The sequence below is a fragment of the Cavia porcellus genome, unplaced genomic scaffold (assembly GCF_034190915.1).
Source record: "Cavia porcellus strain 051 isolate PalLab524CR breed Dunkin Hartley unplaced genomic scaffold, mCavPor4.1 scaffold_2, whole genome shotgun sequence".
Classification (NCBI taxonomy): domain Eukaryota; kingdom Metazoa; phylum Chordata; class Mammalia; order Rodentia; family Caviidae; genus Cavia; species Cavia porcellus.
The window spans coordinates 45,030,200-45,057,509 of NW_026947485.1; the positions used below are offsets into that span (position 1 = coordinate 45,030,200).

General features: G+C 33.5%; 1 protein-coding gene and 1 long non-coding RNA gene across 9 annotated transcripts in view; one reads left to right on the plus strand and one right to left on the minus strand.

Annotated features, from left to right (window-relative positions):
- Cadps2 (calcium dependent secretion activator 2) overlaps positions 1-27,310 on the plus strand; it is a 490,335-nt gene that overhangs the window by 102,554 nt on the left and 360,471 nt on the right. For all 8 annotated transcript variants that reach the window (XM_063241432.1, XM_063241438.1, XM_063241449.1 and 5 more), the window contains exon 2: positions 11,835-11,948. In XM_063241432.1, coding sequence (XP_063097502.1) covers positions 11,835-11,948 — 114 coding nt within the window. The remainder of the gene's footprint in view (positions 1-11,834; positions 11,949-27,310) is intronic.
- The window catches only part of LOC134474248 (uncharacterized), a 50,339-nt gene continuing 26,986 nt past the window's right edge, over positions 3,958-27,310 (minus strand). Inside the window, exon 3 of the long non-coding RNA XR_010044981.1 lies at positions 3,958-4,125. This is a non-coding gene — a long non-coding RNA (uncharacterized LOC134474248). The remainder of the gene's footprint in view (positions 4,126-27,310) is intronic.

Consider the following 27,310-nt stretch of genomic DNA (forward strand, 5'->3'; position numbering starts at 1 on the left):
TAGTACTTCATGAGGTCAAGAAAAGTCTCCAAGTGTAAGAAACAAAAGCATGCTAGATATGTCTATCTGATTCTGCTACCAAATCTAGTGAATAGGACCACTACCTTCTTTGAGTATTAGATTCTTCATTTGGAAAGCAAAGATTACCACACTGGTACCTTTGATACTAGCAAAATCTATATAAAGAGGTACTTAATAAGATAGTAAATGGTCCAGAAGTGTTGACTGTTACTAATAGTTGTTAAATTATTCATCATATTTTTGTTACCAGGTTAACTACCTTGACATAGTCCACTAGCATTACTCTTAAGAAAACAGTAGCTAGAATCTTTGATGGCTCGTGATAGTACTTTGATATGTTATAGGCCTATAAGGTGGCATAGCATGTGTTGGTCTTCCCATTCTGTGCTTTATTCCATTAACCTCTTAGGAGACTCCTTTGCAGAGCCTCTTGATTTTTCTCCGTCTTTCATGAGTGGCTAGGCTGGGAGTAGATGTGTCTTGATTGCAACGTGAGCTTCTCAGAACAGCTCAGGAGGTTTGTTTCCCTTTCACTTCTTCCTCCATAGTTGTCTCTGATTTGTGAGTTACAACAGAGACTACTCAGGCTGCTGTTTATGATAATTGATTTGCATTTGTTTTTGATGTGCTCATATTACTGGTTAGGGTCACTAAAAACTATTTTCATGGTTCCTTTTATTCTGAGTGGTGAATAAAACCTATGTTGTCAATGAATAATAGGGTTCTAAAGTAGGTATTTGGAAGATAATGACTAATAGCCCTTGCTGGTTTTCCTTCTTAAGTATTTATCACAGCATTTAAGGATACAAAAAGAGTTCTGTTGAATAAATCCATAGCACTTAACTTGATTTTCTTTTTAAAGATGCAGGTGAATGAAGAGAGTCAAACTGAGTGTTACCAGTACCAAAGGGGAATGTAGTGATACAGTACTAACTCTGGACTTGGATTGCAGAAACCTACGTTAGTCTCTTAGTTATATGTTCTCTCTGCTTTTATGCCTTAACCTCTGTTTGTTTTCCAATCCGTAGCGTTTGGAAGCTGGGGTGAATAATAACACTTATTTCACTTTCTCACAATGCAAAGCACTATGCAAATACATTTGTCCTGCTGTGACCCTGTGAAATTGATTCCAGAACCCTTTATGGGTACCAAATCCACAGATGCTGAAGTTCCTAAAATATAGTAGCTTACTGTTTGCATATAATCTCCAAATATCCTTCTGTACACTTTAAATCATCTCTAAATTACTTATAATACCTACTGCAATGTAAGTGCTATATAAATAGTTGCTATACCCTATTGCTTAGGGAAAAGTGACAAAGAAAAATTCTGTCCATATTCAGTATAGACACAATTTATTTCTTTGAATATTACCTATCTTCACTTGGTTGACTGTAGATGTGGAACCCACAGGTAGGAAAGGATAACTGTGTACAAGGATTGTATTTGACTTTTGTTTTGTTTCTCTCCCACATTTCTAAGTACCATTAAGTACCATAGAACTTTACCCTATGCTTATATACATTGAAACCTGCCACTGTGGATGAGGCCTTCCCTCTTTCCATGGTGAGTTACAGCCCTCTTCTGTGATGCCCAGGGACAAATGAGTATCACAAACATACCTGTATTGTACTGTGTAGCTGAACTCTTATGCAAGTGCTATGTAATCTAAAAGTTTCTGGTAGCCATATTTAAACCCATGAAAAGTAACTGATGAAAATTAACTTAATGGTTTATTTGACTTTATGTATCCAAAGTGAAGCAATATAAAATACTTAGTAATACGTTTTGTTTTTGCTGTGGTGGGAATTCAAAATCCAGATTGTATTTTAAATTTGAACAAATGTCTTGGACTAGTCACATTTGCAGTGCTAAATCACCATTGTAGCTACTGACTACTGTGTTGCAGAGTACAGTTGTAGATCCATCTATTGTTTTTATTCTTTGACAACTATTTCTAGATTCCTTCTTGTCTGTGTCTTTTTGAATTGCTTAAGTAAGATGGCCATGTATTTCTGAAATAATAAGAATTATAAAACATGTATTATGTGTGAAAGCATTTCTACTGTAGCATCTCATTTAATACAGAGACCCTGCCCCCATTCAATGAGTATGATTATTATCAAGAAGAATTTGAGGCACTGAGATTAAGGGAGCTCCTCGAGGGAAAGGGAATGAAAAAAAGAATTAAGATGTGTTATGAGCCAACTCCCTAGGATGAATGTAATTGTTATTTACTGCAAATATGTACTAATGAAATTTTAAAAATAACTGTGACCACATAGCAAAAACCCTTTCCCAAAAACCACCAAACAAGCAAAAAACCAGAAAATGAGATACATAGTCTATCTGGATAGTAATAGAAATAGAGTGACTACAGAGACCCTTTAGTTGTTCTACCACCACTCACTAATTAATGAGATCAGTTATTTTGATAGGCTGTTTTCTGTTTCCATTGTGATTGTTGAGATTATCTGGAAATTTGTAATTGCATAACATACTGTTTTTGTGGGGTGATCAAAAATAGAGAATATTACATAGCATATTGATCCTAATAGAAGTGACATCATAACAACTGACGTTTGTTCCTTAGTTCATTCATTAGTTCTTTAAAAAAAAAAAAATTTGCAAAACATTCCAAGTGCTAAGTATTGTTTTAGTGAGGGTTACAGTAAAAAGTTAAAACCAAGTTCTTATACTAAAGAAACTTTCATTTTGGTAGAGGACTCAACTAATACATACATTTTTTTAACTCTATGAATCACATCAGACAGGAATAGTAGGCTTTGTATTCTTACCATATACACACACACCAATACCTGAAGTGATGGATATGAGAGTTAGGTTCACTGTGGTGATCATTTTACATGTCAAAACACACTGTACTTTTAAGAATGTACAAATTTTGCCAATTATAGTTTTATAAAGACGAACAGGAACACAAATGATATGTGCGGAATGTTCTACAGTGTGCAGAGAAGCTCCCAAAAGCCTCGTCTTTGTTGTTAGTGATTTTAGAATTAATCAGGCTAGACAGTGCTGTAATGGCATGTAAAGGTTGTTGACATTCGAATTCAGCTGGGAGTGAAAATGTAGGTAAAACTTATTCATATAGTAGCTGAGTGACACCAACTGGGAGCCTATTTGTTCATAGTTGAAATGTGAAATATCCCAAAGACTCATCTATTGAGAGCTTGATCTGATCTCCAGTGGAACAACTTTAGAAGGTAGTACATGAAAAGAAATTAGTTCACAAGGGCACTAACTTCAGGAGTGGATCTATCGATGAGTTCACAGCTTAGTGTGCTTATTGGGAGATGGGCCTAATTAAAGGAGGAGGGTCATTGGGGTTGTGACTGTCCCTGGTCCTTCTATCCAGGTCTCTTCTCTTCTGTGTGCTTACTGGCTGACATGAGATAAGCAGCTTTACTCTGTCATGCCATTTCTGTTGTGGATGTAGCTAACCATAGGCTGAAACCTCTGAAGCAGTATGCCGAAATAAATCTTTTCTCTTTTAAATTGTGTTTTATCAGATATTTTGTCTCAAAAGTGGAAAGATGAAAAAATGTATACTCACCCCTTAATATACATTTCATTATAAAATATGTTAAAGCACTGTTGTATGTTTGAGGCTTTTAAATTTTCCTTGTAATGTTGTGGATTAATAGGATTCAGTATGCCAAAACAATGTTATTTTCAGTTTACCACCAGCACGTAGACTCACATGTTTATCCAGCATTGGGATAGATTCATTGAATAAGGAACTTTGCATCTGAAAAAAAAAAAAAAAAACTTATGGAAAGAATATTTTTTTGAAGTAAGATAAACTTTACCAGCAAGTACTCTATGACATTTTCCCTCTGGCTGGGTCCCTCATTGGGCTTTTTCTATATTGGTATTTATTACATATGACTAATAAATCCCAAATAAAGTAACCTGTTCTTATAGAGATGATTCTTAACTTAAAGGAGAGATGGGTAGTTTAGGTTGGCGTTGTTGGCATTGCTTCTCCAAAGCACGTAGTCTCAGCTCTTTTGATCTTGTTCCTCCAGTGTCTTTATGACCAAGGTGACAGGTCCAATAGGTGCATCAAATTTCAGCCAGCTGGAAGAGGAAAGAGTCAGAAAAGGTTCATTTCAGCACCCTCCTATGTTTTCTGGAAGTTATGAATATTTGCTTCTATCTAATCAGCCTCAACATGGCCACTAGATTTTATGGTTAAATAGTTGTGGTATTTATGACTTAGATGATTATATTTACTGTCCCAAACATAGGATAAGTATATATTATCTAAAATGTTTGGAAAAAGGAATGTTTCAGACTTCAGACTTCAGTTTTTTTTTAAGTATTTGCATAGAATTTATAGTTTGAGCATCTCCAATCTGAATATTTGAAACCCCAGATTATCTCAAATCTGAATAATTTGGGGTTTGTACTTTTCAAATTAAAAAGCCTCAACCTGTGCCTGTGCTTATGGAAGAGACCATGAAAGGATGTTTGCATAGTATATAATACCAGTGCTTCCCACAGGGTGTATCATGTAGGACAGATGATTGAACCCTGTCTGTTGTGGTTCTGTCATACAGTTTGGGGAGCTCTTGTTTCTGAAACATGAGTGGTGCTGCTGATATCACCCAAGAAATTTGAGGTAGGTGTTTCTGACAGAGTGTTGATGCAAAGAGAGACAATACTCTTTAGTCTTTCCCTGATAATATCTTTTACATATATGTAATTAGAATTCCTTAAAATTATGCCTTTGTGCATTTGAAAAAGCATCTGTGCCTAGAATAAATCATCTTACTTTCTTGAAAAATTGTTCTACATTTTTCTCTGAGAAAAGAGGAAAATATACACCCAATCCTAGAGATAAGCACCCACTAGTCACTGGCTGCTTCACTCTGGAACCTGCCTGAGAGTGCCTTGGTTCTGCCCTTTCTGGGAGTGTTCAGATGGAGACTGGAGGTCAGGGCAACTCTGTATACAATTGTGGTTGCTGTGTTCCTGAGTAGAAAATTGGCTGGTTTCCTGCCTAGTAAAAATCCTGTATTCATCTTCAGTTGATACACAATTTAGAATGAAAAGGCTAGCGTCTAACTTGAATGTGAAAAAGGTAAACAAAACACTCCTAAACTCTGGAATCCAAGTGTTTTTCCAGTGACATTTATTATAATGGATAAGTTATCAAAGCCATCCTGTATTTACAAAAGTTAGTTTTGACTGTATATGAAGCATTCTTGATGTTAGGCTGATCTCTTCATTTCCTTTAATCTTTACAAGGCTATATGTATTCTAATTAAATTTCTAAAATTTAATTTTGCATAAAATTGTTTTCCAATTGCCATTAGATAATTTTTACTTGCCAGTTTTTATTTATATTAGAAAAATATGTATTCATTGGTAATATAGTAGTCTGAAGACAAATTTGCTTGCAAAATTAACTGAAAATTAATTGGGAAAATTAATAATAAAATCAATTGCCCTACAGAATGTTAACTGATAAAGTGTATCAAACTGAAAATGAATACATAATGGTAGGATTTAGGATTCTTTATTAATCCTGAACTGATAAATATTTTTATATTGCCTTGGATGATGACTTTGGGGAATTCATTATTATATTAGGGAATATAACAAAAAGAAAGGAGCTATATAGTTATGGGTTAAAGGAGTCAATTTAAAAAAAAAAAAAAGACAATCAACTGAAACAGTGGACCAAATAAATTTAGTAAGATAAAATATGGCTCAATGAAGAACATGGAAGAATGTTTTAGAAGTTTTTGTTGATTATAAGCAGATGTGATTTAGTTGATGTGACTGCCAAGATGAGTTAATTGGGTTTTAGGATGAATTAATAGATACAGTGTTTACTATGTGGGAAGTGGTTCTCCCACTTGTTTCTGTTGGTCACAATAGACTAGACTTTTACATTTTTAGAGGTATATTGCTGTTGAGTTTTATTTGCTTAACTCTGTTGATTCCAATGTGCTTTCATGTAGTTTTATTTAACATTTTTTATTTTGTGGACAGCCTAAAGTACATCCTTAGAAGAATACCTGGGATATGAAGAGGAACTAGAAAAACTTATCCTAGAAAAGAGAAAATTCATATGTGAGCCAAGTAATTTTGTTAGAATCCTTGAAGTACTATGTTAGACGCCATGTGAAAGAAAGAAACTAACATTTAGTCTATTATGTCTTAGTAAAAAAAAACTAGGGATAAATAGTACCACGATAGGGAAGCACATTTCAATTTTTATAGTGTCTCAGGTTAGGCTAGGCTCCACTGAAGTAATTGTGTGTGTGTGTGTGTGTGTGTGTGTGTGTGTGTGTTAATGGATTCAGGGGGTGAAATGGAGTCTGAGAGATAACCTGCTGTAGATTTTTTAAAAGATTAATGCACTGCTTAGAATGTTGAACATGATGATTACTGTGGTTCTTTACAGACTCTCTTGGCCTAAGTTTCTTTCGAATCCTTAAGCTGGATATGTTAAAAGAAGTTCAATTCTACCTAAAAAAGAGAATTGAAAGTCAATTGGGTCATTGGCCAGTCTTCATTAAAGATAGATTTGAACTATTTGTTATGAATAACAGTTGTTTTGAAATTTAAAATGTGCTGTTTATAACTTATTTTAAATTATAATATAGAATACTCTATTACAGATTATTTTAAATCTAAATTAAAATTTGAGTAGATATTCTGATTTAAACACATAGTGGATAAAGTGATATAAGTTGAAAAATCTTTCACATTTATATTTTCTCTGTCCTGTACCCAAAAACAATCCTCCTTCCATAGGGAAGGAAACTTATCAGCATGCTTCCATTTTATCCATTTTATATGTGTGGTGATTTATTTTACAGTATTTTCTAAATTGCTTCCTTTTCCAAGGTATTTTGATAATATTTTATAGCAATATATACATAACTTTTACTTTCTTCTAATGCAATTAATAGCATATTATTGATTAGATATAGTGTAATTAGCCTTCCATTTTTAAGATTTTTAAATTGTTTCAATTTTCTTGCTATGAAAGTAAGTAACCATATATATGCATATGTATGCATAAAAGTGTATGTATATTGTTTTGTATGTGCACAGGTATATCTGTAGGATCAATCCCAAAGTGAAATTGATGTTAACACATATGTATGCATTTATTGTAAGCTATATATTATTTTTCTTGTATAAATTTTATATGCCTCTAAACATTAAAAATGGCCTGTCAGTTTCAGTTTGAGTTTTGTTATGAATGAAGTTAGGCATGCTTTCTTAGCTTAACAGTCACTGATCAAAAAAATCAAAACTAATTAGAATAGCTTTTATGAAGCAAAAAGTAAAATTGGGAAGGATATGAGGAAAAAGGAACTGTGATACTGTACACTGTTGATGGGAATATATATTGTGAACCACAATAGAAAACAGGTTCCTCAAAAAAATAAAAAAATAGAACTACATATGATCTAGCCATAGAGTTGCTAGATTTATAATTCAGAGACTCAAAGTCAGCCTATAGTAACTATGCCTGCAGGTGTGTGTACTTATGTTTACGTGTATATTGTAACATTAGCCACAATTGCCAAGTTATAGAATCAGCGTAACGAACGATCCATCAGCAGATAAATAAACAAAAAACGTGGTATATATACACAGTGGAGTATTCTTTAGCCACAATGCAGAACAAAATCATGTTATTATAAATAATAACATATATAAATAATAGTAAATGAATGGCACTGGAGATCATCATGTTAAGTGAAGTAACTTAGAAAAACCAGTACTACTTACTTTCTCTCATAAGTGAAATCTAGAGGGAAAGATGATGACATGATAGTAGGAAGTGAACTATTAAGGAAGGAAAGGAGTCCAGAGGGAGGCAGGGGTGTACAAAAAAGGACAGTGGGTGGGTGATATAATCAAAGCATTTTATATGCATGTGTGAAAAAGTCATAGTGATGCACATTATTTTGTACAACTAATATGTGAATAACTAATAAAATTACTATGATAAACATTTTGAAAAGGAAAGAAAAGGTATTTCTGAATATTTCTTTTCTCATTTTCCTTTTGCTTTACTGATCAGATTCTTAAACAATTTCTAGAAGTTTTTTCTGTGGTCAGAGATTAGTTCTTTGGGATATGAACTAAAAGTATTTTTTTTCTAACTAGTCTTCTTTACTTTGCATATGCTATTTTTGCTATACAAGGCTTATTTTTAGTGCAACTAAAAAATTATGACTTTTGGATTTTTAAAAGAGTTGATTTTTAAAATTAGTTTTGGATTTCTAAGAATATTGACCTTGAGTAGTAGAAAGTAGAGATTTCCCGTATAACTGCTTACTGTTTACACATCCATGGCCACCATATTGTTGACGTTCGCCCACCAGAGTGGCATGTTTGCTTAAATATGTGCCCCTATATTAACACATCACTATCACCCAGAGTCCATTGTTTACATGAGTTTTACTCTTGATGTTGTACATTCTTTAGATTTGGAAAATTTACAATGGAATCTATTCATCATCATAGTGTCACTTGAATCATTTCACTGCCTAAAAATTCTCTGTATTTTTCCAGTTCTTCTCTCACTCCCTTATCACAGTTGATCTTTTTATAGTCTCTTTAGCTTTGACTTTTCCAGAATATTATATAATTAGACTTTAGAGTATATAGTCTTTCCATATTGGTTTCTTCCACTCCATAATATGCTTTTAACCTTTCTCCAGGTCTTTTCAGGGCATGATAGCTCATTTCTTTCTAGTGTTAAATATTTATCTGAATATACCATACTTTATTTATCCATTTGCATACTGAAAGAGATCATAAAACTATCACAAATATCCATATTGATATTTGGAAATGAGATTTTGATTCTGTTGAGTAAATATGAATAAGTGTGATTTCTAGATTATACGGTGTGAGTGGAGTTTAGTTTTGAAATATAACACCAAGTCATCCCATAAAGTAGAGGAGCTGCTCATCTCTCACTATTAGATGTGATGTTAGCTATAGGTTTTGTACATATTCTTCATCAAGTTGAAAATATTATCTCTTTCTACTGGAAAGATTTATATTAAATGAATATAGATTTGGTCAAGTACTTTTTCTGTATCTATAGATACGATTGTGTATTTTTAATTTTTTTAGCTTACTGATGTGATGGAGTATACTAATTAAATTTATAGCATTAAACCATTCTTGCATACCTGAAATAAGTCTTACTTAGTCTAAGTATATGCATTGTTAGATTTACTGTGATTTGTAGTTTTTTTGTGACAGATTTTTAAATTTTTAATCATAGATGGAAAAGCCTTCCTTTAATGTTAAGTAATTTTCTTACATTTTCTTCTAGTGGTTCCATCTTTATATCTTAAAAAGTGTTAAATAAACCCTTTAACTCATACATTGTGAGTTATAGTGCATTTTTTTCTGGAAATTTATTCATTTATTCTAATACCATTCTTTTAGTACAGTGATCATTTACTATTGTTTTGAGATGAGGTGCAGTATTTTATAGTGCATTTCTGATTGTCTGAGTTCTGTCTTGGGTCTGCTCCATTGACCTATTTGTATGTAGTTTATTTTCATAACACAAATAGATTTTAGTTAACTGATTTCTGAAAACTATCCTTAGTGCTGTATTTTAAGTTCCACTTCTATTTTCTCCTCTTATCTTGCATATTTAGAAACATAGATTGCTTCTCTACACTAATAAAATATTTATTGACTACATGTAATAGTACTATATGGTACTGTTTCATCTCTTAAACATAATTACAAATATGTTTTATTTATACAAATTGATACTTATCTAAGTGCCTCTGTTCCATTTTGTGAACTGTATCAATTTTGTTAGAATTTCTAAGATTATTCTAATTCCCTTTCCTTGATCCATGTTTTTCCACACCATAATTACTAAGAGAAATAGTTGTTATAAGAACTAAACTGAAATACTGTTTTTCCAGATTGCAAAGATAATTTTTAGAGAAATTTTAAAACATAAAATCATAGAAGAAAAGAGAAAGAAACAATATACAGTTTCTGCTTTCATATAAATGATCATCAAGGTCTCCTCGGGGTCACTGTCATTTTCACATGCATTTCTGTTTCCATTATTTTACCTGGATTTGCAAGGTAAAACCCTTCTCAATGACTCCCCTGGCTTGGGAACCAAAGTGCTCTCTCCTGCCTGACTGTCAGCATTTGTTGTCCAGTTCCATCTGTCCCTTTGTAAATCACCTTTAGAGAACTAAAGGTTTGGACTTGATTTGCCTTGTTAGCGCACGTTTCTACAAAAAGGTCTTTACCTTCATTTTCCTCCATATTATAGATGGAAACTGCAATATACTCGGGGTTTCCCACATTTCAGTTTGATTTAGCTTTCTCTGAAATGGAGATATCCTTGAGAAACAAATAGAATGGTGTTTTCTCTTCTCTGTTCAAAAGTCAAAGTTGTCTTTTTTTTTTTTTTTTAACACTGACTACAGTAGGACAGTTCTTTATCAATACATTATTAAAAGTAGTATTTTTTTAAATACTTTATTCTTAGACTATTCTCATTACTGCAAAATAAATTCCTAAATAAAACTCTTTGAGAAAGATCTTGTGTGCTTATATTTAAATGGCATTTGTAAGGCTTTTGAAGATATTTAAACTATTTTTCACATCAGCCTTCTTTTAGAAGCTGAATCATACCAGTTTTGTTTAGTTTCTCTAATCCTTTAATCATTTTTATCCTCAGTGTGTTCCAAATGCTTTGTATGTTACAGTGGATTTCAAACCTGGACTGAGTTCTTTAATGAAGTCTGATCCGGATCCAATAAAATGGAAGGATTCCACCTTTGCTTTTCCTTATATATTCCAAGATGTCATTTCCTAAATGAAATCATTCTCGAATCATCAAAACCATGTTTCTGTGTGATCTGATACACCTCTAGTGACTCTTTCTGCCCCATGGTCAAGATGCACTTCCAGGACACAAGTCTGTGCAATACTTAGCATGGCCCCATACTCGTTTGATGACCTGTCCTTGCCATTTTGAATTCTTCATGTATTGATAAAAGGTTCTTTGCTTTCATTTTACAATGGATTCTACAAATTAAGTAGCTGACTCTGCCTATAGGTGATGATCAGAGAACATGGTTAATAAGTCATAGCCTGTGTCTAATCTGCCATCAGTAACAGTTATAGGAGCCAGACTCAGGCTAAGGAAATCTCGTTATAATTTTATATTCTATTCCCTGGTTCACTTCTCCTTTCCCAATCTGCTGGAAGATGTATTCACCTCTTACCTCTTTAATTTTGGACTTATTCCCTTAGTATTTCTCCTTATTTCACCTCAGATACTGAAATACTTTTGTTCATAGATTCCAAACTTCTGGTAACCAATAGTTCTTTCTTAAAAATTCTTTTTCTTTATAGCCTTCCTTCGTATTTTTCTTTACAGCCTTCCTTCTCATTTTTCTTCAATGTGTTATTTGTGCATTTGCAATAGTTCTTACCCTGTCACTTTTCTTTGTTGCAGGATATCTGGGAATTTTGTACAGTAGGTATTTTCTTACCCAAAGTTTAGATTTTTCTATCTCTACAAAGAGACTGTGATGCTTATCACAGGAATTACTGTGGGGTAGAAATTTGGGCTCTGTCTCCATAGCAGGATTCTGGGGTTCCTGGGAAATAACTTGAAACATTTTAAAATTAAGCTGCAAGAACATATAGTGGGATAATTTAGCTTTCTTCACCATAAGGTATCAAGTTATATATATATAATTTCATGCATCAGTTCATTTATCAGCTTATTTCAATTTTTCTTGTAGCTTAACAAACAACAGTTGCAGTTACTGAAAGAGCGGTTCCAGGCCTTCCTTAATGGAGACACCCAAATTGTAGCTGATGAAGCATTTTGCAATGCAGTTCGGAGTTACTATGAGGTAAGTTTAAATAGCTTTGTTTTCAGTATTCGGATACTTTTAAAAATAATTTTAAATCACCTTCCCATTTTAAAAGCTTCATGATATAACAGGAAGTCTGTGAGTTTACCACCTTCTTGAAAGTATTATCAATTTTGTTTTGCAATTGAAAAACTAATTCCGCAGCCTGGTTTTGAGAGATAAACAGAATTGGAAATTATTCACATCTTATGAGAAAAAGTAACCGTTTAGAAAATCTTCTGGCAGTTATTGATATAGTTCAATATAGCTATCTTTAGGTTCACATGTCTAATTTATCCTTTTTAATCAGGATTTCAACAGTAAATTGCTATCTTATGCCATTTTTTCCCTAAGCTTTATAATAGTTAAAGCAGGTAGCTAATTTCAGGAGGATAAATTGGATTTTCTTTTCTTATTCAAGGAATAATACTACAAATACCATCTTTCTAACTTTTTTTCTGATTTTAGCTTGTGACTTATTGGGAAATCTCTATGGATTTCCTATGAGTACAAGTTTTCACACATGGTTATTAACTGCTTCAATGAGTTGCCAATAGATGTTAAGTTTATTGTTCCATTTTTTTCCCTAAGCATTTCAGAATTATTTGGGAAATGAGTTGCTTCAATTGTGCAAATATTTTAAACTTTTCAGCTCGAGAGATATAGCATACAAATATTCATTAGATTAGTAAGAAAGAAAATGTGGAGTCACAGTGAGTCTGACCATTTCTGAGTTGGGGAATATTTTCATGTAAAAAAGTACTGGATGTACAGATATTGGATTTGGAATTCATGGAGATATGCATTAGAGTTTCCTACTGCAACTCTACAAAAGCTTCTATTACCTCAAACCTCTACCTTATGAATTAAATGGAAATCTTGCTTACCAAGTTCATACAATGCAAGTCTGGTGGCAACAGTGGGTATATTGTCTAACTTGATCTTGACTCAGAATATCTTAACAGGTACAAAACCTTACATTTAATTTTATAGTGTTCAAGCCTTACATGATGAATTATTGCTGTGGATCTTAAAAAATGTAATACAAGTAAGATCTTCTATTTGCATCATGTGATGAAACAAAAAGCAAAATGTCTCTGTTCAAGATGAAGGAAATGTAGCTCAGGAAAGTACATTTTTAAAAATAAAAGATACACATTTTAAAAATAAAGCAATGAGCCCAAGGGAAACTTGAATGAAGAGATGAAGGAGTTCACTGTACTATCTTTATAACTTTTTGTAAATATAAAATCACTCCAAAATTAGTGGTAATTTTAGTCTATGATGTGAACACACTTTAGTAAAAGGCACAATTATGTATTTTAATAAAAATATTATAACTCAAATGAGGGAGAGAGCACTCACTGTGTTCTACCTGGGAAGAGTGCACTTTTCTGGGTGAAATAAGATGTGGACAAATACATGTTTATTAGTTAGTCAGTGTATCACATGTGGGTTACTTGAAGGATTTGGTGATGTTTATCCTGGAGACAGATTTGATTCGTGTCGTATGTGCTCCCAAAAGTAAAGTTAGGATTAAGATAGAAATGGAAAATGAGGAATGTTTCCTCTCTGTTTCATAAATATTTCTTGAATGGTTTTATGAATCACTGTTTTCATCTATGTGATTATAATTGTGTATCCTAATATCAAATCTAATATGTATTCACTTTAATGCTTTTCCATTTCCATATGTTATGTAAAAGTATATACTTCTATATGGCTATTTAATTTCTATTACAACTTTTTATAATATGTCTTAAACACTATAATGAGAATAATGCATTTTTAAAAGTCTATCAATATTTTTCATGATAAAACTTGTATAGTTTTAAAAAAAAGACCTGAAGTATCTGAACCAGTTACATAGTCGACAAAATGGTAAAGGAGGAAAACAGAAAAAGAAGAAAAAAAAGGAAATTGGCATGTGTAACTTCTTAATGAACGTTAATGTTTACATCACAGATAATATTATAGCAGCTAAGTATTGACAGATTATACTCTACTTTCATTTTTTGCAGAGTTCTTTCTTTAAGCATTTCGTTGACTAGAAGATATACAAGGGACACTAATTGTACAAGCATTCAGTATTTTTTGGCCATATCCTTTTTGTTTTTGTTTTTGTTAATCTGGGAAACTTCAGCTGATTCTGCAAATGGGCAAATGTAGGTTTACAGCAATTTGTTACTGTCCAAATTGTTCTTCTCATCAGATTGCTACTTCTGTTTCAGGGGATGCAGGTGGATGTCATCCAAAGGCACCAAATGACAGTGTGATTGATAGCAGATACAGGGAAATGTAGATGGCCTTTCTCCTCAAGATTTCCAAAAGACAGTGTGTAATTGCTTACCAACTTTTGCAGCAAAATAGAAACTGTAAATTCTGTTATTGTAAAATAATAGATCTTAGAAATTTTTATTTTTTCCTTTTTTGTGTGTTTGTTGTTGGGGGCTTGGCTTTGTTTATAGATTGGAAGAAAGGATGGGTATTTTTCCTACTTTGATTGCTCATTTCATCTTGTGTTTCCAAAGCATGAATGACACTTATACAATTATTTATTCTTTTAAAAACTAACCAAAGAATTATTAAAATAAATCTTACCACCACAACTGCCATCACTACTATTAGCTATTCTATTTCTTTCTTGTGTAATGAGACAAATGAGAATTCCTTAAAGTTAAATGTATTTTCAGTATTTTCTTCTCTTGCTATGAAACTCATAAATATTTGTTTTCATCTCAAGAAATTGTAGCTCTAATTTGGGGTCTATTGCATATTTTTATGTAAAACATAGTAAGTGCCAGGTAATTAGAGACATTTTCTGTGTGAGTATTCTTCTTAATAGAAGTGGTATGTATTTTTTAAATGATTTAAGAAATATTAAAAACAGAAGTTTGTTTAATTGAACAACTTAAAAAGATTGTATCAATTATAAAAAGAAATGACATGAACATTTTCTCGGTAATATCAATGCATACAGATAACTTCTTTTAATAGTTTAGTATTTCTGTTAAATATGTTTAAAATTGAACTTACTTTAAATTTTTTACATAGTATTATATTATGAGCATTCTCTAATATGAAATGTTCTCCATCCAAATAGTTTCTAACAAACGAATCATAAATTAATTAGATGTCTATTTTTAAACATTTGATTTTGTTTTTGTTAGAGATAAGATTATTGTGTTTTGGTTATTAAAAATGTTGAAAAGATTATTCATATTCTTAAATTGGCTATCTCATAGATTTGTACAAGGTACATAGATTTGTACTGGGTAGTGGGCAGTGAGCATTGTTTCAGATTTTTTTGCAGATTACAAATTGCCTTCAAGAAAAACAGTTAAAATTTATTTTGCTATTTGAGAGGCTCAATATTTCTTTGTTTATAAATTACTTGTTCATATCCTTTGTCTAATTTTGCATTTTAACCTTCATCCTTTAAGTATTTATACAGGTGTTGTTTGCACACTAAATAACCATAAATCCGTTTTAGGCTGCAGTTGTTCTTTTTTTCTTTTTCTTTTTTTTTTTTTTTAACCTCTTGCATTCATGTTTTGTAAGTTTCCTTACCTCTGATATTTACTTATTTCTCAATCCAATCAGAATGGAAGGAGTTCATATATAAGACAGAGACACTACATTTGATTTCTTTTCGATTCTATTTTCTTGTCCATAAATCATTGGTGACAGTAATTTGCACCATACTTTCCCCCTCATTCCTTATTCTAGCCAATAGTTTTTTAGATTAGTACTGTAAAACTCAGGTTTCACTAAGAGTTATGTGGTGTATCTACTTCCCTACCTGCAGAAAGAGGACAATCTCTCACATTTCCTCCAAATGCATATACCACTGAGGGTTATAATGTGTTTTGGGTACTTTTTCTTTTTCCCTGTCTGGAATGCTCTTCTGTCTCCAAAATGTTAAATGAGAGAGAGAGAGAGAGAGAGAGAGAGAGAGAGAGAGAGAGAGAGAGAGAGAGAGAGAGAGAGAGAGAGAGAGAGAGAGAAGGAGGGGGAGGGGGAGGGAAGAGGAGAAGAGAAGAGGGGCAGAGAGAGAGTTCTGATCTGCTTTGTTATGTCCTCTTCTATCTTAATCTCTTTAAAATAAAATAAAAAAAAGAGAGACAGAGAGAGTCAGACAGAGACAGAGGCACAGAAGAAGAGAGAAAGGGAGGGAGAGAGGGAGAGAAGGAGAGAAGGAGAGAGGGAGACCACAACTAGATACTAAAACTTCAATAAAAATCTCCAGCTTATGATTTTTGAGTCTTTATGTATGTTCTTCTCTGTACAGAATAATTCTCTGTAAAGAACTTGACTACATTAGTCAACTTGGCAAGGAAATTGTAATTATCTGCTCTGACTTCCTACCACCAGCAATCCATTTGTATCATTCTTTTCATGTTTCTATCTTCTTTCTCTCGTAGTATATACCCCAACCTAGTATTTATTTAAAAACAAAGTTTTGTTTGTGAAAGCTGAGAACTTTTTAGGGCATTTGTGATTTGCTTATATAGTACATTTTTTAGAATTGATACATATAGTGTATTTTTAGTTTTAAGGGTGTATACTAGAGGGAAAGGGGCTCAGGAAGATCAGCATTTAAATATTCTATGAAAATTTCTTATTATTCTTTGACTCTCAAATGGAAAGATTTACTTTTCATATGCCAGGGGATGTTTGGCTTATCATAAGCTTTTTATAAACTTTGAAATAATGTCAGGGAAAAGGCATGATTTTTTTTTTTTTTTGTAGTGAATTGATGATCTCTAAGTAAACCAAGATTGGCAGTGTATGACAGAAGGGAATGAAAAAAGGTCAATACATTCATAGATGAAATCCAGTAACCAATAATGAAAAGAAAGATTTTAAATTTGCATTGAGCTCTGCAGATCACATTGAATTTATTATTTTTGGTGTTAGCTATGTTAGTTCATACCATATTTTCTTATATTGTAAGAGTGGCACTTGAAACTAAGTATTCTGTAAGAATCTAGAAAATGTGTTTTCACATCTGAGATTCCTATTCTGTTTAGGGTAACTGAACCACTGTTGCCTGTCTGAGTGCTCTATAGTGTCACCTAATTTCTTGATAGCATCTACTTTGTTACAGAAACTAGGTAATGCACATATTACACAATTTTGTTGTTTGATGATAGTTGAGGAAATCACCTTTCTGAGCATTTCTCTCCAGTGTCTTAGACATTTTTATAAGAAACTAAAATTATGAATTTTTCATGCCCACCTTGCAGATTTGTGGCAGGGGACAGCATGAGACCTCTATTTAACTTTGTCTTCCCTTTTCTTTTGTTTCTCCGCTCTTATAAGGATATTCCCTCTTTATCAGTGAACTGACACAAATCCCCAATTTGGTCATGATCTATATATTTAGTTCAACTGGATAGCCCCAGAGAGCATAGGTATAGGCAGCTTACTTCAGAGTAGCATTCCCTATTTCCTAGGAAATACGTATTGACAGGTCTGAGATTCTTGCTTTCATACTATGTCATAGTCTTCCTGTAACTTTGGCAGTCAACATGTTTCAGGAGCAGATTATACCATCTACTTACAATCATTTTAAGAGAGTGTAGCTATCAGGCTGTCAGCCTTTCAGTTCTTTAACTGAGGTCAGTGCACCCAACATGATATCTTTCTTGTTGGGGATTAACAAGTTGGTCTTTGAAGGATCTCTGATAGTGGCATTGCATAGCTTTCTGATGGGTAAACCCATTTCGTCACAGATTCCATTCTACAATTACTCACTTCTTCATTAATTAGGGAAGTATTCTAACTTTAAATGTTTTTCTTTTAGAAGTTATTTGGTTTCACTTATTTTACTTTACTTTACTTTTACTTTAATAAGTAAAGTTCTTTCAACAGCTAAACTTAGTGATCTACCTCATTGGGCAAACACTATCATTTGCAGGCAGCTGTTTAGCTCAGAAACATCTTCCTAATTTTAGATCTAACATTTTCCTTTCTTACTTTAGTCACGATTTCATATCTAAGAGGTTTCAGGGTCAAATAATCGCATTTCCCTGACTTTATGATCCAAAAGCTGTGATGAGTTTTATGCTTTGTGCTCACTCAATCAGTTAAATAGATTTCTTCTGCTCGTCTGTTGTCACATTCACTCAATAGTCCTTTTTGCCTTTAAGCTTTTGTTTTAAAATATTTTTATTGTATGTTTTCACATGTGAGATCATGAAAGAAAGCATCTGTAACCTTATTAGCACAAGGGTAGCAATAAATACTGGTCTTACTTTGGCATAGATAAAGCTTTTCCTTAGTCACAAAAATGAGAAATTAAGCTCTTGTAAGGTATAATGCATTAAACTAGCAAAATATGTAATACTGTTTCTAACTAAATGGAAATCTGATTATCTGTTTCAGTATCTCGTACAGTAGTGGTTTAGCTTATAAAATTTAGTTTTACATTGTTATTAAAATACTCAACTGAAAGATCTTTTTTCATGTAGCACAATGTAAAACACATTACAAACATCATCTCTTTATTATTTTAAAAGTATTTGTTTATATATTTTTTACATGGTCATAATTGTCCACCATGTGGACTTTGAAGATTTACCCCATTGTTTTACTAAATAGGAAATGTGTTTCCCAGGAAAAATTTTTCTTTTGCCTATGCCTGGTGTCTTGCATATTCAATCTGGACTTGTTCTTAGGCTTCCATGAAGGTTCCCCCATCTGTGATCCCTACCTCAAGATTCCCTCCGGGCCATCTTCAATTGGCTAAATATGCCCTGTACCTTCCTCGATCACCTCAGTGCCACCACTGCCACCACCTGCACAAAGGACTAGTGACCACATCCTCTTTTTGTATTACATCTCCACCCTTCACTGCTCCACTGGTAACTTCTTGGGTCTTCTGGGTGCCCTGGTACACCCACCCAACACTGGCCTCTGGGTTTCCATAGTTTCCCACTGCAGCTAAAAACAAACTTCTCCAGATTACTTCAGCCAATCAAAGACCAGCATTTCTTGGAAGAAACTCTACCAAAAAACTAATGGGTAAAAACAACAAAATGACTCCAGAAAATTGAACTCCTTAATTAATGATGGTAGCACAATGAAAGTATTGCATGGTGGAGATTTTACAGGGAGTGTGAAAGTGTTAATTTTTCTTGCTGAAGCTTTCTGCAGGATGGAGAATCTTGTTTTCTTAAGGTCATGATTGGAACATTCTTTTGCAAAGGAATCTAGGTCTGTGATAGCAGTTTTATTTAGAATAATGAACTGAGGATAAGACTTGATATCTTGGATAATTACACTGATTTAAAAAATTAAACCATTTGGAAGACACTCACTATTTTTATGGGCATGAGAATAATAAAATGTTCTATGTATTTGTCCCATAAACAGGTATCCATTTTATGTGCTATGAAGGTGCCCTTCAGGGTGCATAGGTTTCACCTTGCCCTTTATTATAGTAAGGTTTCACACAATCTCAGTGTTCCCAGGCAAGGTGTGAGCAAGGCCCATTGGAAAGGGCAAGAAGAGGAAGGAGAAGGGGAAGGGGTAGAGGAAAAGGAAAAGGAGGAAAGAGGAAGAAAAGGAAGGAGGAGAGAGGAGGAAGGAAGAATGAAGAAGAGGAAGGAAGAAAGGAGAAGAGGAAAAAGGAGGAAGGAGAAGGAAGAAGAAGGTGCAAGGAGGAGGAGAGAGAGGAGGAAAAGGAGAAAGAGGAAGAGGCAGAAGGAGGAGGAGGACAGTTTCAGAGAAAAACCAGGATTTTCATTTGAAACCAAATTCAGAAGTCCATGAACTCAGATGGGAAGACAGTAGATTTTTTATTTTCACAAACCTTTAATAGAATGTTAGATTTCACTTAGATTTCACTACAATTAGAATTGTAGACAACAGACCATAGTAATACTACTAGCCCCTGTGTCTTTATCACCAAAAGAAATACATACATTTTAACATCACATCACATTTTACTGCAGCTATCTCAAAATATTATTGATGTTCAGAAACTTTACAAAAGCTGTAGCACTCTCAGTTACACGGATTCCTTTGTCAAGTTTTGTTTAATGAGTTGTTAAGCATGAAACACTATAAGACAAATTTGTTTCTAAAAATATTTTGTAGCTCTTTGTTTATAACTGATTTCCTTTGTAGTTCCATGGATTTGATTTTATGCATTTATAAAACCATCATCCTAAAAAGTAACCATAGCCTTCATCAAACTTCTAAAAGGATTATGCTACAAAAATGGCTGAAAATCTTTGACTTTGAAAATTTTTGTAAGATTCATTGCAAAGGAAATATAGTTTGGTCCTAGGGAAGTAGTAGATAAAAAGTGTTGGTGAATTTATTTTTATCTGGGTTTGAATCCCACATCTGCATTGAATTTACCTGACCTAGAACTCACTCCTGGTACCTACTTAAATTGCTAGGGGCTGGGGATGTACCTCAGTGGCATGATGCCTTCCTGGCAAATGGGAAGTTCTGAGTTTCATTCCTGATACAAACAAACAAAAAAACAAACTCAAACTCACAAAACTTCCTGTACTTCAGTTCCATACCTATAAAATGGATATAATAATGTTCTTGCATTTAAGGATGGTTGATGATTAAGCCAGTTAATGAATTTAAATTGCTGAGCAGAGTGCCTGAGCTAAATACATTTGAGTTGCTATTTGTGTTGTTACTTGGAGCTTTGTTTTTTCGTGTTTGTCATGACTTTTCACTGTTGAGGACTTAATTTACATTATTATGTGTTCTGCCTTCTCTTGTCTATAGCTCTTTGATAGCAGGACAGCATTCTTTAATAGTATTGATCATGTAGTAGACACTAAACCAGGTTATCAATTCATTTGAGTTAAACAGTTTAATTAAATAAACACTTATTCAAGTGCTCGTTAGGTACTATCTCATGTCCTAGAAGTATAAGCATAAATAATCTGAAATTATAGTCAGATATGTAAGACAGAAGTATGGCAGATAACTGTTAAAAATACCTGGGGTACTGGTGGAGGCCAAGTCTCTCTTTTAATGTTTTCCTTTCCATGTTGAGCAAACTTAGAGGAAGTAAATGCATTGACATTTACCTCACAGTGAAAATATTATCTACGTATAAATTGACAATATAGGAACTTCTCATGAAGCAATGGGAATTAAGATTAAGCATAGTAGCATACTTAGCACAATACCAGACATATACTATATTTCACACAGCTTTTAGGTTGAGCATAGAAAAATGCTAATATTTGGTCATATCAATAACAGTGCTTTAAAATGGCGATAAGCATAGTAGCATACTTAGCACAATACCAGACATATACTATATTTCACACAGCTTTTAGGTTGAGCATAGAAAAATGCTAATATTTGGTCATATCAATAACAGTGCTTGAAAATGGCGATAATGAATTCTATTTGATATCTTTTATAAGTAGTCTTGGTGTGCCAGTTATCTCATGATAATCCAGTTTTTAAGTCAGTGTCTTAGGTGATTCACTTTCATGATCATTATAGGATGATGGATATTAATTTTTAAGAGTGAATTAGGAGACCTACAAGTCTATGTGTATACCACTTGAAGTCATCTTTTATGCTTTTGCAGTATTTTGAACTTTGCAATAAAGATATGTTTGAGAATATACATTTATAACATCAGTATTGTTTTCATATATTTTAAATTTCCAAATATTTGGTAAGTCTGTTTTAATCACACCTAGAAATTATAACTGTTAATTGACATCATTATGCTCTCACTATTGCATACATTTATTGTCTTTCAACAGTTACTATAAAAAGATTTAAATTTCTGATTACATTTTAAACATGACAGTCATAATTTATTTTTAAGCCACTTTTGAGTAATTGGAATAGTTCAGTGCTCCAGACTTAGAAGGCACCCACAAAGTGTTTAATTCAATCATATTGAGGAAACATTACTTGATAATTTAATTTTTCTTTTGCAAGAATTATCCTTTTGAGAAAGCTCTTTCTTTGAGATGTTTTATCTGAGCTTTTAGTTTTTAAGATTACAACAAATATTTTCAGGGAGGAAATTTTTCTCTCCCCAGTGGCCTTTATGCTGCAAATTTTGATGAAGCAGTAAGTGATGTTTTTCTACTTTTGCATTTTTTTTCAATCTCTTTGGAATGTATTTAATCCTTTACTGCTGAGAATTTTAGCTTCCTGACAGAGTTTTCTGTTTAAAAAAATTTATAGGTTACATAGAGGAATTTAGTTCTCATCCTAGCTAATCTACTTTTCATATAAAATTCTATTCACATCTGATAGTGTAGCTTTGACAAAAATGTTCAAACACTGTTGATTATGGATGGATGCGAAAGGCCCTCAAGAGGAATCGTATTAAGTAAGTATTCTTAACCTTTGCTCATGTGTATTGGTAAGGGAGAACAACTCCCCACACACATTTACCTAGTGTGCCTTTATTTTTAAAATTGGCTTCATTGCATGGTCTAGTACACTCACAGGTGGTAGCCCTGGTGTGAACTTGGACCCCTACTTCTTTAACAGAAGGACAGACAAAGCATGTGAATGATTTAAGCAAGCTCACAGCAGAGGAAGGACAGTGTGGGCACTTACAGCTTTGCTTCCCTCATGCAGAGCTCCCTACGGCAGGCCAGCTGTCCTTTCTGCCCCAAATCCATTTTCCTTGTCTTTCCTTTGTTTTTCCCTTACCTTTTCCTCCTTGAAAAGCTGTCTGTATCAGTAAGGCTGGCTCCTCAGAGATCTGTATCGTAGTAGGTGGGTCTAGGTGCCCCTGCCCGCTTCTGAAGATGCTGCTTTGTTCTTACTTATAAGCAGATATTCAAAAAGGGCCAAATCCACACATACACATGTTTACACTTTGACTTTCCTTTATTCACTTCTTCAAAATCGTGTACACTTTGTAATAGCATAAGACAACGGTGTGTGGAAAAAAAAAAAAAAGACAATAGTGCATAAAAGTTTTGTTATTGAAGCAATAGGTGGCAAATTATTATTATAAATGTAGCATGTTCTACAAAAGTTATTTTGTTAGTCTGTTTTCCTTTATTGTGATGAAATGCCTGAGATGAGGTAATCTGTAAAGAAGTTTACTTAGCTCACAGTTCTGAAGATTCAAGAGTATAGTGATGATGTCAGCTTTAGCGAAGACCCGATGGCAGATGGCATCCTGGCAAGAGCAGGCCTGAGAGGATGAGACCACATTCCAAGGCATAAGCCAGTGCCTGCCATGAAGCCTGGCTTGCTTTTCTTACAATACCCCTCTCCTAAGATCTTAGAGGTCTATTCAGTACCTTAATTCCTTCCAAAGTCCATCCCCTTGTGGTGTCCCACTAGGTTCTACCCCTCAGAGGTCCATCACCTCTCATGCTACACCAGGAACCAAGGTTCTAGCATTGGAATCCTAAGGGGAAATGTTCAAACAGTCTCAAAGCATACCACCAGCAGGACTGGAAGAAAAATCAGGATAGAGCCCACTGTGAGCACTGATTTGGGGCAGATTCCCTATCTAACTGAGAAACAGGCTTTTTTGTTAGCACACATTTTCATGACAAGCCAGCTTATAGTCAAAAGATTGAGCCCCTTTTCCTTAAAATGTGGTCAGAGAGCAGAGCTTCTGCTTTTTTGCTTTATACCTTTTGGGTTTGTGTTGTGATGTAATGCTTGGATTATAAAAGCCTCACCAGGACCCTGTTTGATCAGTTCCCTGCCTACTTTAATCCCATCATTTCACTAAACTTCCACATACACACCTGACTTTTAAAGAACCTGTGCTTACTTACTTAAACTGTGCTTACATTTGCTTTTCATTATTCAAGTTCCTATTTAGAAGTCTGTAAGCCTTATCTGCTGAAAGAACTCTATTATCCTGTTAGCTTGAGCTTAATGTCCATATCTTGTAAGAAACCAGCTTGCATTTTTCCCTCCTCTGTCTACTACCTCCCTCTTACATCCTGTCTTCTTTCACTTCTGCCTCTCTCTTTTCCCCTTTCTCATCACCTGCTTACCTTCTGCTTTTCCACTTCCTATTTCCTTTTCCCATGAGTTTTCCATGATAAAAGCTTCATGATGAGGGTAATATATTGGGGAATACCAATATGAAGTCAGATTATGGTATAATGGTTGACTTGTAGAATGATAGTCACATATAAAATTTCTACCATAGTAAACTCTGGGTGTTTTCTTGAGTAAAGAGAGTGAAATAAACTGTTGTGGTAAGGTAATTACGTAGCATTTGGGTATTTTCGGCCCAGTAATTTTCCTACATGAGGAAAATGATTATGCCTTCTCCAAGGTACATTTGTATATGTGAGGGTCATTAACTAGAAGATTGAAGGGCTTAAAAGATTTCAATTGTAAAATATTGTACCAGGACACTTTATACATTATTGTTTGCTCTCCCTTTCCTAAAAATGACTACATTTTTATTGTTTCCATGGAGTATAAAAATTAGTTTTTACTCTTTCAGGCCCCAGATAAATTTCAGATAGAAAAATCTGAGCAATATCATATGTAGGTCACTTGTAACCAATACTCCTTGGTGGAAAGGGTCTTGCCAGTTTTTAAAATGCCAGTGTGTCTTATAATTTTGTGAAAGTTTTTATTTAGTTGTATCCCATTTAATGTTCTTATTAAAATTTTAAAATCATGAGGATTATTTATAGTCTGTTTTGTATCTTTTTATACCCTGAATTTACACATTTTTGAAGTTGCCAGACTATTCAGGCATTGCTACTAAATATCTGTCACCTCAGCTTGCTAGGTGGGACTAACCTGAGAAGAGGAGATAACTTCTTAATTGGGTTCTGACAAGCCTAAGAAATTAACTCATAATACTAAAGAGCAGTAGGTGATGTTCAAAGACATTTGAAAATAAGCTGTGAAACATATTGTGAATTCACAAGTACGAATATTCAGATAGATATATTTTGAATTCTTATACATGCTACAGAGAGTCTCTATTTTGTCATTCAGTTTATAATAAAATTCCCTTAATTAAGCAACAATTTTTGGGGGGCTACTGAAAATCATATATAGCATATAAATGTTACAGAAATTGTCAACATTGGATATTTTGGTGTGTATTCTAGTAGAATTAAAGACAGTTCACAGTACAGGTGGAGAGCAAACCATATTTTATTTCCTTCATAAGCTCAAACAGAGAGCTTCTTAGGACTCTATGAGCCTTTGCAGGCTGTTGATAGTCTCTGGCTTGCATGGTTTGTGGCAGTAATTAATGTTAGAGCTTCATCTGCACTCTCAGGTGACACCTGGGATGCTAGGAACTAGGACTGCAGCTAGAACAAGATTCTCCCTTACCGCTGCAATAGGAACCAGCACTAACAACACCTTGACTTTGGCCTTTTAGCCTCCCAAACTGTGGGAGAGTATCAGGCCACATAGTCCATGATGCTTTGCTATAGCATATCTGGGAAATTAATCTATATCCAGCATATTAAGATCTATTAATATGTACTGATGGTACCTGAGTATATAATTACTGATGTTTTGATTTTTTAATATTGGATTTAAAAATACTTAAACAAACCCCCACTCATTTCATTGAATCTTCTACAATTACTTTTTATATGAAATTTACAAATAATATTAGAATGTGTGCATAATTGCCAGAATGATTAGTGCTTCAAAATTTATAGGCAAAAGCATAGCTAGTGTTTGTTGGAAAAAACCCCTGTAGACTATTTCCTGTAGTGAATTAAGAGTTTTAAAGATTTTTAAAAGTAAGGGATTAACTGGGATTGGAAATGTTGTTTTTGGTCATTATCCGAAATGCAAAATAACTATACATGTGGACCTAGTTATAAAAAAACAAATGTAACTGGGCTATGAGACATTTATATAGATATTGGAATTAAATACTGGTTTATCCATAATTAGTTGTATATAGTTATAAAGTTTTTGTTTTTTACATTTTTCAGATAAGATTATAATGTTATGTATATGACTGCAGTATTTTGAATTTTAAAGTAGATAATACATAAAATGCTAAACACTAAGTACTTAGTAAAAACTTGCAATGAAATTTATATTGTTATTTTTGACAGCTTTAACTTTGTAAGTTACTATTATTTAACCAACATAAGAATACTACACTTCAAATGCAATGCAGTATACTGATAATCTCAAAAATAAGACAGTGAACAGACTTCTTTCTGTGTGTGTGGCAGTTGATTTTGCTGTGGCCTGTTCTTCATTTGTTCTCTGCCCCTCATAACCCATCTCATATATGTGTCTTGCTATTGAGATATAAACATGAAAAAGCACATTTGATTTAATTCAGACTCTTCAGTTGGCTGTTTATTTCTTCTATGTTTTTACTTGTGACCCCACATTTTGTTTGATTTTTATTAAATGATTGATGAGAATAGAGTACTAAAGAAGTTTGTTGAATAATTTTAAATGTATATATAGGTAAGTCAGATGTAGAAAATCAAACTGAATCCACTTTGCATGCTGTTATGTAGAGACTGCCATTTACATATATTTTTAAATTAAACATATAACTTTCTCTCTAGATTTCCATGGCCTGCAAGACACTATTTTTTCTCACCGATGGAATATCTCTCATTATACCTTTCTTAGTAGAACAGATGCCAACAAGAAGAGCATTAATTTAGTTCTAGGTTTTTCCTAGAAATAGATTTTTTTTCTCTCTGTAATATGGATTATGTACACTTTTGCTTTCTTACAGAACAACATTCCTCACTTTTTCTTAAATCTCAAATTAAGATTTAAGTCATTACTAACATGAATGTGCTTATGATTTGACATGGATTACTAGTATAACAATTAATTGATGAAACCAGGCTCTGCAAAATTGTATAAAGCAAAGACTTGTCTTCAAATATAAATTTTGAAAACTATGTCAGATATTAGTCAAGGAATCTTCAACTAAAAATAAACATTTAATTTCCATTATTTGAAATACACTAGGAAAAGTACTGCTTTGATGTCAAAACTATGTGTTGAATAAGCTGTCCCATGGAGGGGCGGGATCTTTTTTAATTCTGTGCTCCAAAAGTTTGTATTCACCATGGGATGTTAAACTTTTAACCCCGAGACGATGAATTAGCCAGTGGAGCCCCTGGAAAGTGACTGGGTCATGACGCAAAGCCCACATGATTGGGATCAGTGCCTCGAGACACACTTTACGTTCCACTGCGTGACACCACAGCAAGAGGGTAGCATCACAAAAAGGGTCCTTAACAGGCACCAAATCTGCCTTCATTTGGACTTCCTAGGCTCCAGAACTGTCTATAATAATTTTCTGTTATTCAAAAACCACCTCATTTAAGCAGTATAAATAGAATAAGACATTGTGCTTTTTTTTTTTTTTTTGTATTTAGTGTATTTATCTT